The 16199-nt window shown below is 38.2% G+C and overlaps 1 protein-coding gene across 9 annotated transcripts in view; it reads left to right on the forward strand.

Annotated features, from left to right (window-relative positions):
* The window catches only part of CDK14 (cyclin dependent kinase 14), a 704495-nt gene that overhangs the window by 344189 nt on the left and 344107 nt on the right, over nucleotides 1–16199 (forward strand). For all 9 annotated transcript variants that reach the window (XR_007146446.1, XM_047830949.1, XM_047830989.1 and 6 more), the window contains one exon: nucleotides 13020–13143. Coding sequence is in view for 8 of the 9 variants with exons in the window: in XM_047830949.1 (XP_047686905.1) it covers nucleotides 13020–13143 (124 nt within the window). In the remaining variant the exon portion in view is untranslated. The remainder of the gene's footprint in view (nucleotides 1–13019; nucleotides 13144–16199) is intronic.

The following is a 16199-nucleotide window of genomic DNA, read 5'->3' on the forward strand; positions in this document are numbered from 1 at the left end:
GACCATATAAGCATAGATTTATTTCTCAGCCATCCCCCTATCTTTTTTAAAAAGTTGTATTCATATCTTATCAATTGATATTAAGACAATTCATGTTGACTTAGTGTCTAGGATGTTACTTTAGGCATTAAAATCATTTTAAACTTCATTTATTACTATTCATTGTGTGTAAAAAAAAAAGAAAGACCCTTTAGTTAGGGGAGAGTAGCAAGCATACATTCACAAATGTAGTTGAGAAAAACTTGTATTTCATGCAATTTCTTTTAGTTCTAAAAAGTACATATCAATGAGGTCAATTTTATAACTCTGAACTGTATTGACAAATAGAAACCTCATAACAACAGGTCTTAAGAAGATTATATGATCCAAATTCCTTGAAACAACTGTTTCAGTTTTTTTTCTTGGAAACTTATGTTGGATAACTATTAAAGCCAATAGCTTAAGTTTGACTATCTTGTTTCTAGTTATCTGGGGAATATTTCTAGTACTAATTTTAGGGTTTTGACCAACTTTATTAAAGGGAAAATTCTCACCCTCAGCCTTACCAGCTTGCTTCATTATATACACAAACCCTAATAATGTGGAAACCTACTTACTATATTAGAACTTCTTTCAGGGAACTTGGCAAAACAAAGATCTGTCTTTCAATCCCTTTTGACTCCTTTTAAATATCCCAGCTCTGGTTCCCAAGGTTTCAATCTGCCTGCTTAAGGCGGGTGTCCCTGTGTCTTGAACAACACCTTGCTTGATATCTACCATTGCCCTGAGGCTAGAAGAGAAGACAGAGTGGGTGGCCAATTTACCTGGTATGCTCAAAGATCACAGAAAGTGTGTAAAATCTTTCCCCGAAGAGCTTGCCCAAGTCCCAGCAGTTCTCATTTTTGGAGTTCTTCCTCTCCAGAAATACATCCTCTTTAGGAATAAGATATTAATGTTTAAATATTTTAGACAATGTGTATTAAATAGTTGTTACATTTTCTTGAAATGATAAAATGTTATGTATCTCAGTACCTTGAAGGAGTGGAGCAAAGGAGAAGACCATTGAATGAAAGATCTCAAAAAGGACAAAAAGTGGCAAGACAAGTTCTCCCTGCTACTCAGATATTCCAAAAGCTGCACCTGTCTGTAGTACGTGGCAAAAAAGTACATACCTACAACCTGATGCCTGGGCATGAATATCTGTGTTTTACACCATCCAGTAATACATTTCACACCATCAAGTGTGTCTAAAGTCACACAAATTATACCATAATATTTATTTCTGTCTCCCTTACATCTCTATGTAACATTCTAATTATTCTTTTTAAAAACTTTAACACATCAAACTGTGATGATGTTTTATAAAATAGAAACTGTTTGGCACGAGTTCTGTATATTGTATTCGAAATTAGGATTTGGTATTTGCATCAGGTATTTGCACATTTGAACGTCACCTAAGTGAAATGAATCACGATGAATCATACTGTGGCCTTTAAAAATTGAAGAAGACCTACTCTTGTAATGAAACCATTCTCTGATGTGTATTATAAAATATTTTGACATTTATCAGATAAACTCAAAGTTTCTAATTATTTTTCATCTCTAGAAAGCTTGATGTCTGCATAATTTCATGTTTGCATAGCTTGTGGGTTTTTAAACAATACAGTTGTTAAACATATTATTTGAAGTATTTATTGCCCATGTACAACTTTGGTTTATTTGCCATTGTCATATTTTCTGGCCTTAGATTCACACAATATATAGCTATTCAAATAGTACACATACTGAAAAAAAATCAAACAGTACATAAGCAGTACTCTTAATTTTGAGTGTCAGAGCAAGACAAAAATAGGTTCAAATATTAGTATTACCTCTAACTTGCTAGGTGTCCCTTTGGCCAATTCATTTAATTTCTCTGAGCCTTTGTTTCTTTATCTGTGAAATAGGGATAATAGCATCTATCTGGCGGAAGTGTTGGGAGGATTAAATTACCTAAATGAGTGTAAAACACTTAGTGCAATGTCTGTCATAGTAATCACTTAATAAGTGGCAGTTATTATACTCTTCTGTTATTCATAAAATTATGAAATGATACAATATCGCAATGTGAATGACTGTTAAAGATAACTAAGACTCAACCAGTCATTTAAGTTACAGAGATGAGAGATTTAAGATACAGAGATGTTAAACTTGGTCCCCAGAAGGCAAAAAAAGTATGTGAACTAAATGTCTTTGTAAGAACTGGTTGTATACCATAAGACATAGGGTCCATTGCTAATAGTTCTAATAAGCTTTCTGTAAGCCCCGAGAGACTCTAGACATTCCTCAAAGAAAGTTGACCCATGACAATCTATAAGATGTTCACTGTGCTTAGTCTCACATTAAGTGGAACCACATATATTAAATAATGCATGCGTTTCAGACCATTCGCAAAACCTAATGACTGTAAACATTGAGATAAAGAACATCTGGGATTGGAGGAGGGGAAGATGGCTGCATAGGAGGACGCCGGGCTCACCGAGTCCTGCTGATCACTTAGATTCCACCTACACTGCCTAAATAACCCAGAAAACTGCCAGAAGACTAGCAGAACGGAGTCTCCGGAGCCAAGCACAGACAAGAGGCCCACGGAAGAGGGTAGGAAGGGCGGCGAGGCGGTGCGCGCTGCACGGACTGGCGGGAGGGAGCGGGGTGGAGGGGCGGCCCGCCGGCCAAACAGAGCCCCCGAGTCTGGCTTGCAAAAGCAGAGGGGCCGGACAGAGTGTGTTCCTACAGCAAGAGGGACTTGACATCTGGAAGGTTATAAGCTAACAGCTCTGCTCGGAGAGCGGGAAGGCTGGAGGACAACGGGAGGGAGAGTTGCTGAGCCCCGCGATCACAGAGCTCAGGTTGGCGGGGAACAAAGGCGCTCGCCAGCGCCATCTCCCTTGCCCATCCCCCAGCCAAAATCTCAAAGGGAACCAGTTCCTGCCAGGGAACTTGCTTGCACCAGGCACCCACCCAACACTGTGCTTCTGCGGAGCCATCCCTCCGCAGCAGGTCTGACTCCCTCCGCATGCCGCAGGGCCCCTCCCTAAGTGGATCACGGAAGGATAAGCAAGCTGAGCCTGCCCCTCCCACCCCTGTGCACCTTGCCCATCCACCCCAGCTAATACGCCAGATCCCCAGCACCACAAGCCTGGCAGTGTGTAGGTAGCCCAGACGGGCCATGCCACCCCACAGTGAATCCCACCCCTAGGAGAGGGGAAGAGAAGGTACACACCAGTCTGACTGTGGCCCCAGCGGTGGGCTGGGGGCAGACATCAGGTCTGACTGCGGCCCCGCCCACCAACGCAAGTTATTCAAGACAGCACAGGGGAAGTGCTGCGCAGTTCCCCACCACTCCAGGGACTATCCAAAATGACGAAACAGAAGAATTCCCTTCAAAAGAAACTCCAGGAAATAACAACAGCTAATGAACTGATCAAAAAGGATTTAAACAATATAACAGAAAGTGAATTTAGAATAATAGTCATAAAATTAATCGCTGGGCTTGAAAACAGTATAGAGGACAGCAGAGAATCTATTGCTGCAGAAATCAAGGGACTAAGGGACATTCACGAGGAGCTAAAAAATGCTATAAATGAACTGCAAAATAAAATGGAAATGACCACAGCTCGGATTGAAGAGGCAGAGGAGAGAATAGGTGAACTGGAAGAAAAAATTATGGAAAAAGAAGAAGCTGAGAAAAAGAGAGATAAAAAAATCCAGGAGTATGAGGGGAAAATTAGAGAAATAAGTGATGCAATAAAGAGAAATAATATACACATAATTGGTATTCCAGAGGAAGAAGAGAGAGGGAAAGGTGCTGAAGGTGCACTTGAAGAAATAATAGCTGAGAACTTCCCTGATCTGGGGAAGGAAAAAGGCATTGAAATCCAAGAGGCACAGAGAACTCCCTTCAGACGTAACTTGAATCGATTTTCTGCACGACATCGTAGTGAAACTGGCAAAATACAAGGATAAAGAGAAAATTCTGAGCAGTTAGGGATAAACGTGCTCTAACATATAAAGGGAGACCTATAAGACTCGTGACCCATCTCTCTACTGAAACTTGGCAGGCCAGAAAGGAATGGCAGGAGATCTTCAATGTGATGAACAGAAAAATAGGCAGCAGAGAATCGTTTATCCAGGAAATCTGTCATTTAGAATAGAAGGAGAGATACAGGTCTTCCCAAACAAACAAAAACTGAAGGAATTCATCACCACTAAACCAGCCCTCCAAGAGATCCTAAGGGGGATCCTGTGAGACAAAGTACCAGAGATATCACTACAAGCATGAACCCTACAGACATCACAATGACTCTAAACTCATATCTTTCTATAATAACACTGAATGTAAATGGACTAAATGCTCCAACCAAAAGACATAGGGTATCAGAATGGATAAAAAACAAGACCCATCTATTTGCTGTCTACAAGAGACTCATTTTAGACCTGAGGACACCTTCAGATTGAAAGTGAGGGGATGGAGAACTATTTATCATGCTACTGGAAGTCAAAAGAGAGCTGGAGTAGCCATACTTATATCAGACAAACTAGACTTTAAATTAAATTCTTTAACAAGAGATGAAGAAGGGCATTATATAATAATTACAGGGTCTATCCATCAGGAAGAGCTAACAATTATAAATATCTATGCGCCGAATATGGGAGCCCCCAAATATATAAAACAATTAGTCACAAACATAAGCAACCTTATTGGTAAGAATGTGGTAATTGTAGGGGACTTTAACACCCCACTTACAACAATGAATAGATCACCTAGACATATGGTCAATAAAGAAACAAGGGCCCTGAATGATACATTGGATCAGATGGACTTGACTGATATAAGTCTGCATCCCAAAGCAACAAATATACTTTCTTCTCGAGTGCACATGGAACATTCTCCAAGATAGATCACATACTGGGTCACAAAACAGCCCTTCATAGGTATACAAGAATTGAGATCATACCATGCATACTTTCAGACCACAATGCTATGAAGCTTGAAATCAACCACAGGAAAAAGTCTGGAAAACCTCCAAAAGCATGGAGGTTAAAGAACGCCCTACTAAAGAATGAGTGGGTCAACCAGGCAATTAGAGAAGAAATTAAAAAATATATGGAAACAAATGAAAATGAAAATACAACAATCCAAACACTTTGGGATGCAGCGAAGGCAGTCCTGAGAGGAAAATACATTGCAATCCAGGCCTATCTCAAGAAACGAGAAAAATCCCAAATACAAAATCTAACAGCACACCTAAAGGAAGTAGAAGCAGAGCAGCAAAGACACCCCAAACCCAGCAGAAGAAGAGAAATAATAAAGATCAGAGCAGAAATAAACAATATAGAATGTAAAAAAACTGTAGAGCAGATCAATGAAACTAAGAGTTGGTTTTTTGAAAAAATAAACAAAATTGATAAACCTCTAGCCAGGCTTCTCAAAAAGAAAAGGGAGATGACCCAAATAGATAAAATCATGAATGAAAATGGAATTATTACAACCAGTCCTTCAGAGATATAAGCAATTATCAGGGAATACTATGAAAAATTATATGCCAACAAACTGGACAACCTGGAAGAAATGGACAAATTCCTAAACACCCACACACTTCCAAAACTCAATCAGGAGGAAATAGAAAGCTTGAACAGACCCATAACCAGCGAAGAAATTGAATCAGTTATCAAAAATCTCCCAACACATAAGACTCCAGGACTAGATGGCTTCCCAGGAGAGTTCTACCAGATGTTTAAAGCAGAGATAATACCTATCCTTCTCAAGCTATTCCAAAAAAATGGAAAGGGAAGGAAAACTTCCAGACTCATTCTATGAAGCCAGTATTACTTTGATTCCTAAACCAGACAGAGACCCAGTAAAAAGAACTACAGTCCAATATCCCTGATGAATATGGATGCAAAAATTCTCAATAAGATACTAGCAAATCGAATTCAACAGCATATAAAAAGAATTATTCACCATGATCAAGTGGGATTCATTCCTGGGATGAAGGCCTGGTTCAACATTTGCAAATCAATCAACGTGATACATCACATTAATAAAAGAAAAGATAAGAACCATATGATCCTGTCAATCGATGCAGAAAAGGCATTTGACAAAATTCAGCATCCTTTCTTAATAAAAACCCTCAAGAAAGTCGGGATGGAAGGAACATACTTAAAGATCATAAAAGCCATTTATGAAAAGCCCACAGCTAACATCATCCTCAATGGGGAAAAACTGAGAGCTTTTTCCCTGAGATCAGGAACATGACAGGGATGTCCACTCTCACTGCTATTGTTTATCATAGTGTTGGAAGTTCTAGCATCAGCAACTAGACAACAAAAGGAAATCAAAGGCATCAAAATTAGCAGAGATGAAGTTAAGCTTTCACTTTTTGCAGATGACATGATATTATACATGGAAAATCCGATAGACTCCACCAGAAGTCTGCTAGAACTGATACATGAATTCAGCAAAGTTGCAGGATACAAAATCAATGTACAGAAATCAGTTGGAATCTTATACACTAATAATGAAGCAACAGAAAGACAAATAAAGAAACTGCTCCCATTCACAATTGCACCAAGAAGCATAAAATACCTAGGGATAAATCTAACCACAGATGTAAAAGATCTGTATGCTGAAAACTATAGAAAGCTTATGAAGGAAATTGAAGAAGATATAAAGAAATGGAAAGACATTCCATGCTCATGGATTGGAAGAATAAATATTGTCAAAATGTCAATACTACCCAAAGCTATCTACACATTCAATGCAATCCCAATCAAAATTGCACCAGCATTCTTCTCGAAGCTAGAACAAGCAATCCTAAAATTCATATGGAACCACAAAAGGCCCCAAATAGCCAAAGGAATTTTGAAGAAGACCAAAGCAGGAGGCATCACAATCCCAGACTTTAGCCTCTACTACAAAGCTGTCATCATCAAGACAGCATGGTACTGGCACAAAAACAGACACATAGACCAATGGAATAGAATAGAAACCCCAGAACTAGACCCACAAATGTATGGCCAACTAATCTTTGACAAAGCAGGAAAGAACATCCAATGGAAAAAAAGACAGTCTCTTTAACAAATGGTGCTGGGAGAACTGGACAGCAAAACGCAGAAGGTTGAAACCAGACCACTTTCTCACACCATTCACAAAAATAAATTCAAAATGGATAAAGGACCTAAATGTGAGACAGGAAACCATCAAAACCCTAGAGGAGAAAGCAGGAAAACACCTCTCTGACCTCAGTCGTAGCAGTTTCTAACTTGACACATCCCCAAAGGCAAGGGAATTAAAAGCAAAAATGAACTACTGGGACCTTATGAAGATAAAAAGCTTCTGCACAGCAAAGGAAATAAGCAACAATACTAAAAGGCAACCAACGGAATGGGAAAAGATATTTGCAAATGACATTTTGGATAAAGGGCTAGTATCCAAAATCTATAAAGAGCTCACCAAACTCCATACCCGAAAAACAAATAATCCAGTGAAGAAATGGGCAGAAAACATGAATAGACACTTCTCTAAAGAAGACATCCGGATGGCCAACAGGCACATGAAAAGATGCTAAACATCGCTCCTCATCAGGGAAATACAAATCAAAACCACACTCAGATATCACCTCACGACAGAGTGGCCAAAATGAACAAATCAGGAGACTATAGATGCTGGCGAGGATGTAGAGAAATGGGAACCCTCTTGCACTGTTGGTGGGAATGCAAAGTGGTGCAGCCACTCTGGAAAACAGTGTGGAGGTTCCTCAAAAAATTAAAAATAGACCTACCCTATGACCGAGCAGTAGCACTGCTAGGAATTTACCCAAGGGATACAGGAGTACTGATGCATAGGGACACTTATACCCCAATGTTTATAGCAGCACTCTCAACAATAGCCAAATTATGGAAAGAGCCTAAATGTCCATCAACTGATGAATGGATAAAGAAATTGTGGTTTATATACACAATGGAGTACTACGTGGCAATGAGAAAGAATGAAATATGGCCCTTTGTATCAACGTGGATGGAACTGGAGCATGTTATGCTAAGTGAAATAAGCCATACAGAGAAAGACAGATACCATATGTTTTCACTCTTATGTGGATCCTGAGAAATTTAACAGAATCCCATTGGGGAGGGGAAGGAAAAAAAAAAAGAGAGGTTAGAGTGGGAGAGAGCCAAAGCATAAGAGACTCTTAAAAACTGAGAACAAACTGAGGGTTGGTGGGGTGTGGGAGGGAGCGGAGGGTGGGTGGTGGGTATTGAGGAGGGCACCTTTTGGGATGAGCACTGGGTGTTGTATGGAAACCAATTTGACAATAAATTTCAAAAAATAATAAATCTGATCACACATCTTTAGACTTTGAAAGATTGGGGTGGGGAGTATAAATCTTGTTGCTCACTGCCAGCACCAGGAATTCTTCTGAGTAATAAGACATATCGAGTCCAATAATGTGTGCTTTTTCCTGACTTAAAAGTTTTGATAAAAGGCCTATCTTGTTTGTTTTTTGTTTTTGTTTTTGTTTTTACCTGCTTAAACCCTAAAGAGTTCCATAAGGGAATGGATGAAGAATTCGAAGTATTCCTGAGAAGTATATACCATGGCACTGAGAATATGAGCTGTTTCCTGCTGGGGATGACAAGACAACTGAGCTATAGATAGATCTGCTGCTGGCAGAAGTGTCCCTGTTCATCAGATCATTGCTATTTAAGGCATTTTCCCATTGGGGTTTGTACTGCAGAAAGTGAACATATTCAAACTAGAGTATAAATCCTCAGTGATCATATTGAAGAATTTGGAGGAATCCTTTTATAAAGTTGAAGAGAATATCCTGAGGTGACAAAGTATTCTTAGGAAGGCCTTATGGCTACTACATAGAAAGATGGGAAGAGAGTTTCACATCTGTTGGTAATACTTATCAACTTCAGTACCTAAAGTTATGTTATTAATTGCTGAGAGGATTTTAAATAGCAGAAACAAATCTAGGAATCATATGCTCATTACATAATATGCTAATTGAGACTTCTACAAACTTGGGTTCACTTATTAAAGCACTTTCATTATATTGGGCATATGTCTCTATTCATCCATGCATTTACCAAGCATCAACCTCATTTAAGATGAGGAGGTGTAATGGAAAGTTCACAGGCGCTGTGTGATGCTTTGGATGATTTTGAGTAAGTTTCTTGTGCATTTAGAGCTACAGCTTTCTTATTTAAGAGAAAAGAAAAAATACAGGATTATTGATGAAAAGGATTAAATGTTATATGCAAGAGTGCTTGAAACAGCTTTTAAACTAGAATTTGCCCTCAATTATTATTAGGCCCCTTCTTTTTGGTATCTGAGATTCCATCCACATTTACCAAGTTTTATTAGCAAATACCCACAATGACTTTTACTCTTTGGTGGTCCTCCTTCTCACAGTGTCCTCTGGTTTTCAAAATGGTCAAGTGTAGCTTATTATGCAATGATTTATACAATCAAGTCAAGTGGCTTTCTCAAAAATTTATGTGGTGAAGTTAGGTATTTGCCTGCTTGCCTAACGGAAGAGATTCCCTAACATGTGAATTTTCAAGACATTTCCAAAGAGCATAGCCTTGTGTTTAACTGAGCATGGCCACTGCTACCCACAGCCTTCCCCTGGCTGGCAGTGCCTACTCTCTTAAGCCCATTAAGTTATGGACTTTTAACCCATATTTTTCTAATGTTTTTAGTGAAGTCTGCTGTGGTCCCTATTGCCACCATTACTTTTGTGATGGTGAGTTGGTAGGTTTATGGTTTCATATATTGTCTTTTCATTTATATGGGTTTTTCTTCTTAATTTATCTAGTGACCTGCTTGCTTGGTCGTTTCACCTCGTGCATCTAGTGACTGTTCAATTTGATTTCCTATTAAAATTTTATGTGTGATGAATTCTCTTTTCAGAGTGACAAGTTTCCTGTGATTTATCCCTTCCATAGCCTGCTATTCATATTATGGCAGGATTAATTCTACTTTTTTTTTTTTAATTTTAGCTAGACCCTCCCTCCTCTGTGCCTACGGTACACTCAGTTTGCTTTACTGTTGCAGTGCAGACTTAACTTTAAGTGGTAGCCATCTGTTTATGTGTCTCTCATACCTAGTGGGTTGTGAACTTCTGGAGTCCAGGGACTACATCTAATACCTTATTCATCTTTGCATCCCTCTTGCTTGACAGCACCTGACATGGCACAGGGTTGGCCCTTACTAAATCCTGAATGAATTTATTCTATGGAGATTTGTTCTGACTTAACTTGTGCATTGCTCAAAGAGCTAAAATACGTTTGGGGCTATAACAATGTTTGAGGCGGTATGTCATGTCTGGGCTTAGTTTATCATGTACACAATTGTAATTGGAGTGTGTAGTTGCATCCTTCCCTGACACCAGTTTTCTTAATCTCCTTTAATATGATATTCCATTTTAATAGCTTCCATATTAGCATGAGGATTATATATTTTCACTAATTAGTAAAGGTATTAAAAGAAGAACCCTTTGGGACTGCCTGATTTACCCACTTCTACACTTAGCATCTAGAAAACCCCGTTGCATGGTTTCCTGTCCATTGTTTTTGTATATGCTTCATCCAGATCTCTCTACATTCAGTTCTGTATTCACATTACTGGTATAGGAGTGTCACCTGTGTCCCCAGGTTAGGAGGATGGTTAAAGCACACAGTCTGGGAGGCAGGAAAATACCGTATACTGTAGACACAGGCAAAGGCTGCCCCTGAAGCACAGAGGGGGAGCACCTCACATGCACCTGTAGAGGGAGTGAAGGCCTGGGGAGGTGGTCAAGGAGGAGCAGTTCTTGAGGTGAGACTTAAGAAATGCATGGAGAATAACAGACAAAGGGGAAAGGGAGCTTTTTTTTGTCAGAAGAGAGGCAGGAATAAAGGTAAAGGTTTGAAGAGCAGTGTGCTCAGAGTGTGGGGTTGGGCAAGATTGCTTGAAATCAAGGAGCATGGAGTGATGACTCCTGGGCACCCAGCTGTAGCCAGCCTTGAAGGCTGTGCTATTACACACCCAGACCTCATTCTGTCAGTGGGAGGAAGCAGCTTCTATGCCAACATTTTGCCTACCTGTGTTGATTTCTGGCCAAGATTCCTATAGTGAAGTGGTTAAGATTGTGGACTTTGGAATCCAACTGCCTGGGTTTGAGTCCTGGCTCCAGCACTTATTGCTGTACAACTTTGAGAAACGGTGCTTAGTTTCCTCATCACTAATACAGAGATAATAGTAGTACCTCTTTCGCTAGAATTGTTGCAGCGATTAAATGAGGTTGTATTCTATGATACATACATAGAATGGCACCTGGTACTTGCTCTCTGTTAAATTAAAACTCATTGCCACAGCTAAATGGACAATCACATTCTGGCAAGTGTCTAGTAGGCCCCTAAGGTCAGTTAGCACCTTGCGGAAGGCCAAACTTCCTTTTTAAAATCAGTTTATTTTTGAAATCAAATGTATTTGTTATGTGGCCTGCTTTTGCCTTTTTGTTTAAAGCTTTTGCAAACACAAAGTAACTTTATTTGCTCACTTTCTCCCTTGTAAAACTGAGAGTATGGATTTTCTTCAAAATTGAAAGCATTAGGCTTCAGGATGCAGGGGTTATTAGGAGTGAAAAGTGAAGCTGGAAGCTGCTGGTGATGGTGTTAAGTCTTTCCATCTGCTACACAGGAAGGGTTGAGAGGAGGAGTCTAGAGAGATGTTTGCTTCCTGAGGTTCTCGAGCCACTAACTCAATCTAGGCTAATACAGAACAGACTTTTCCTTTCTGATGCTTAGATTCTGGAAAGACTGATCGTAGGCCTTCACTGCTCCGTAGCATATGTCATCAATACAAAGATACTGAAATGAATTTGTCTCACTGTGATTTCAAGGTATCCACCCTATAAAAAATATACCTGGCTTTTCTAGCCCCCAGTTAGGTGGAAAGTATTCCAGAAATGCTGGCTTCCAGGGGCTCTCAAGGAGTTGCCAATCCTTTCCATTTAAATATTCTGGAATCCTTCTATCATCAATCTTTGACAACTAACTCATTTAAAATTTCCCTGAGACAGCTTTTTGTTACTAGCTAAATATATAGACTGGAATACCATTTTTATTTTTGTTTTAAAAGAGCGGTTTTTAAAAACTAGAAATTATTAGGATTATTTGTTAGGTGAGTTATTTTAAAATATTTCCTTTTTCATAAATAGGATTTTAGAAACCCTCGCAAATCACATTTTGTTATTATCAAAGTAGAAACATTTGATGTGATCCAGTGTGAAACCAGAGAAGGCCATAAGTCAGTTTTTAAAATTATTTCCTACAAAAGTATTGCTCTTGAATTCTTGGTTTCTCTGTTTTCTGTTTCCTTAGGATAGGTCTGCTTTGTAATTAGTGAAGGTGCATGTCTGTCTTTAGGCAACAGCCTAATCTCTATGGCCATATGTGCAAAAGCAGTATAATTACAATGTAGTATTAATTGGGCCATGTGACTTTCGCTTTAATTATTTGAAATTATCTTATCTTTCCGTTGCTTAAAGCATGTCAGTGGGTGAATCATTGGATAACATGTTTATGTCATTTTTGTAGAATTAAATATGTGCACATTTACATAAACTAGGTAAAAAATTCTACATCTTTTGATAATGTTATGGATAGATCTTTTCTCTGTCTCAAGCATCAATATAAGCCTGAGGAAATCAGATGTTACAAAGAATTGATTCTTTACATTTTGCTTAATTCGTAGAGTGCCGATTGGATTCTCGATTTCTGGCTGAGGAGGGTATCACTCTGGGTTGACATAAGTTGGTAGCAATTTTCAGATTTACTTGTTAACAAATTAGAGATTCCCATACTTTTATGCATGTTCTCTAAATAATTTGGGTAGGAAATTTAGTGATTGGTACCCATTTTTACTAAATACAAGTAGTTGGCAGACTGTGTAGAAACTGGCATTTATCTGTGTTCAGATTTTAACTTTTGTCTCCCTGTTTTTTCAGTTGTTTTTATTTCAGTTGCTGCGAGGGCTGTCTTACATCCACCAGCGTTATATTTTGCACAGAGACCTGAAACCACAGAACCTTCTGATCAGTGACACGGGGGAGTTAAAGCTGGCAGATTTCGGTAGGAAAGCAGTTAATTACCAGTCTATTTTGTCACACTGTAAGAATGCCAGGCAGATGGTGGCACTCCATTTGTTTAGGTGTGCTTCTTCTATCATTATAGATCATGGTAAAATTTTATCAGGAGTGAAGGAATTTTTTTTTTTATGATCAACATCATGCTTAGTGGATTTTTAAAACATTCACACTGCTTTTTAGAGTCTTGAATAATCATAAACATAAATCAGATCTCATATATTTCCAAAGGAGAAGGCAGTAAAATTTTGAGCATAAACTATATTAAAAGAAGTCTATTTTTTTTCACTTTTTCTTATAAAAATGTCAAACACATTCAAAAGTAGAAGGATAGTATAAGGACCCCTCATTACCCATCACCCAGCTTCAACAATTATCAATATATTGTCAGACCTGAAGAAACCTTAATTTAAACCTCTGGACTTTGGCGGGGGGCATTCCAAAATATATTCAGTAGTATATGTTGCCCTACAGTTTTAATAATTTAAAAATCTAGGGCCAGTGTTAAGCTTTCCAGAAATGGCTGTTTCAAGATTTCTCAATAATTTTATAAAAGTAGACACATATTCTGATTTAAGTCATCCCTTCCTTAAAGTTTTAAGCTTGGTCTCTTGAAGCTTAGAAGCTTTCTCCAAACTCTGTGTTGAGCACACAAAAGGGAGCAGAACCTTTGTGTCATCCATGCTGGCTCCCCTCCCTTCATCAAGGGTGACATTCCTGCGTTACCCTGGCTCTGTCATAGCAGAGAGGGTGCTGAGTTGATTCCCGGCACCAGGGGATGCTGATGGCAGCATGATATGTTGACAGTGCATTGCCTCAATTATTTTTGAATACATATTCTGATTAGAAATTTGTTCCATTAAGAGTGGAATGGAAGTATTACCCTCGGGACATAAACATGCCTGAGGTTGAAATACACGCTTTTGCTGAAAAATGATTATCTTTTCCCACCCCACCTTTCGGTAAATAAAAGAGCAAGAAATGTTTATTTCTTATTTCAAGGTTAGTAGACCATTCAGTACCTTTGGAAAAAATCTACTCTGTTGGGTTTTATATATCCTTTCCTTCTAAAATTGAAATAGAACAAAAGTTAGTATTTAACGAGTGATATATTGCACAACTGTCATTTATCTTCATCTAGTTGGTAGAAATGATAAAACTCCGCGTGTGTGTGTGTGTGTGTGTGTGTGTGTGTGTGTGTGTGGTTTATTGCCAAATTTTAGCATCAAAATAATAAATGTTCAATGCAGTTTCATACTCCAGATATAAAGTGGCCAGATGTAAAGGCTTTCTATTACAGAGTAGAAAACAATGGGAGAGTTGGTGGGTCGAGGAGAGATTTGTAGTTCCTCAAATTTAGAGTTACTGGATTTGCTGTAAACATATTTTGTAGTTTATCAATGTCAGTGAATTAATAAAGATTTATAGTGATTTTCTTCTGGTGTGTTAATATACTATAAGGTATATGTTGGAGTATGAAATTGCATTGAACATTTAAGTCTATTGAACATAGTTTTCCTGTATATTTATAAAACACATTTTACAAAGTTGATTTTGTCTGTATAATTAAGGGTATAATGATTATATGTAAGTGCTTACTGGGTATTATTTTTGAATTTTATGACAACGTTTTTATTATAACTGTCAGGTAAGTTCATCTTAAAAGATTCTTATGGATCTTTAAAATGGACATTTTATAATATCAGATTCAGAAATAAATTGAAATGCAATTTTGAGCAATTTAGAAAGTGACTTAGAAAATTAGGAAATTTAGGGATGCTCAAAGCAAGCATTAATATTTTCATTTTCTCTTTTCCAAGTACTTTTCCCCTCATCCTCTGCACTTTTCTTTCTCAAAACATATTGTTTTGTAAACAATTTTCACCTATGAAATATGTCGTGAACATTTTCTCATGTTATTAAATGTGAAAACCTCATTTATAACAGCTTAGGTCTTAGAGTTTTCCTTTAATGGCCAAAACCTAGTCTCTTTCTTCAGTCCCTTATCATTGAACATTATAGTGCTTGCTACATTTCACTGTTGGGTGCAGTGCTGTGCTGAACGTGTTTATAGGCTTGTAGGAAGCCACGTGTAGTGCAGTTGCAGTGTTGAGTATTCTAAAGCACTTGAATCTTTGTACCAGACTGCTCTGCAGAAAGGTTGTGCCGTGCAGCACCTCACCTCGGTGTCACGGATTCAGTCTCCTTGCCAGGAACACACACTTGGCGTGCATCCTGTGTGCAAAGTGTAATGAGCGAGACTCAGCCACCAACTGACAATTTCCCCCCAATTAATTGTGCATTATTTTTGTCTTTTAACTTAAGACATACAATTAACTGTGATTTACTGCACTTGGGCACGTGTTTATGTCTGAGATGAAGGAAGCACAGTAAAAACTGTGGAGAAGCTAGGCAGTCAAAATGGGATGCTTCCAGGCACAGAACAATTAGAAACACTAGGCCTTCATTCAGACTTTGATGTATAAAGAGCTTTAGAAGCAGTTCCTTTGTCCTAACTTTTTTTTTTTCTATGTGAAAATTGATTAAATGAGACAAATGAAATCTGAATATAGGTCCTATATTGTAAATACTATTTTTATTAGAGGAAATACTTGGCATAGGTGGGGGGGGGGACACTGAAATTTATTGAATTTATTCTGTGCACTAGACACTTAGAAATTTTTGTTTTATTCTCTTCAACCTAGTATGGTATAGTAACATATTTTTGAGAGAGACCTAAACAGAGAGGTAACTGATTGCAAAACTGGGATTCCGAAGCTTGATTCATAGCCTTCAGTCTCAGGTAGCCCCAAGGTCTTCTTTGTATTTATACATATAGATGCTTTACCTTAAAGAGCTGCCTATTTTTCTAGTAAATTATTGATCGGTGTATGTACATAGATCAATAATTCTAGCAAACCATTATATATATTTTCTCTATACAACAAATATGACACCCATGCTGTAATAGAAATAGATTGCACTGATATTAAAAAGAAAGCACATTACATGGTTTAAAGAACACTTTGTCATTTGACGAAT

Source organism: Prionailurus viverrinus, chromosome A2 (genome assembly GCF_022837055.1).
Source record: "Prionailurus viverrinus isolate Anna chromosome A2, UM_Priviv_1.0, whole genome shotgun sequence".
NCBI lineage: Eukaryota > Metazoa > Chordata > Mammalia > Carnivora > Felidae > Prionailurus > Prionailurus viverrinus.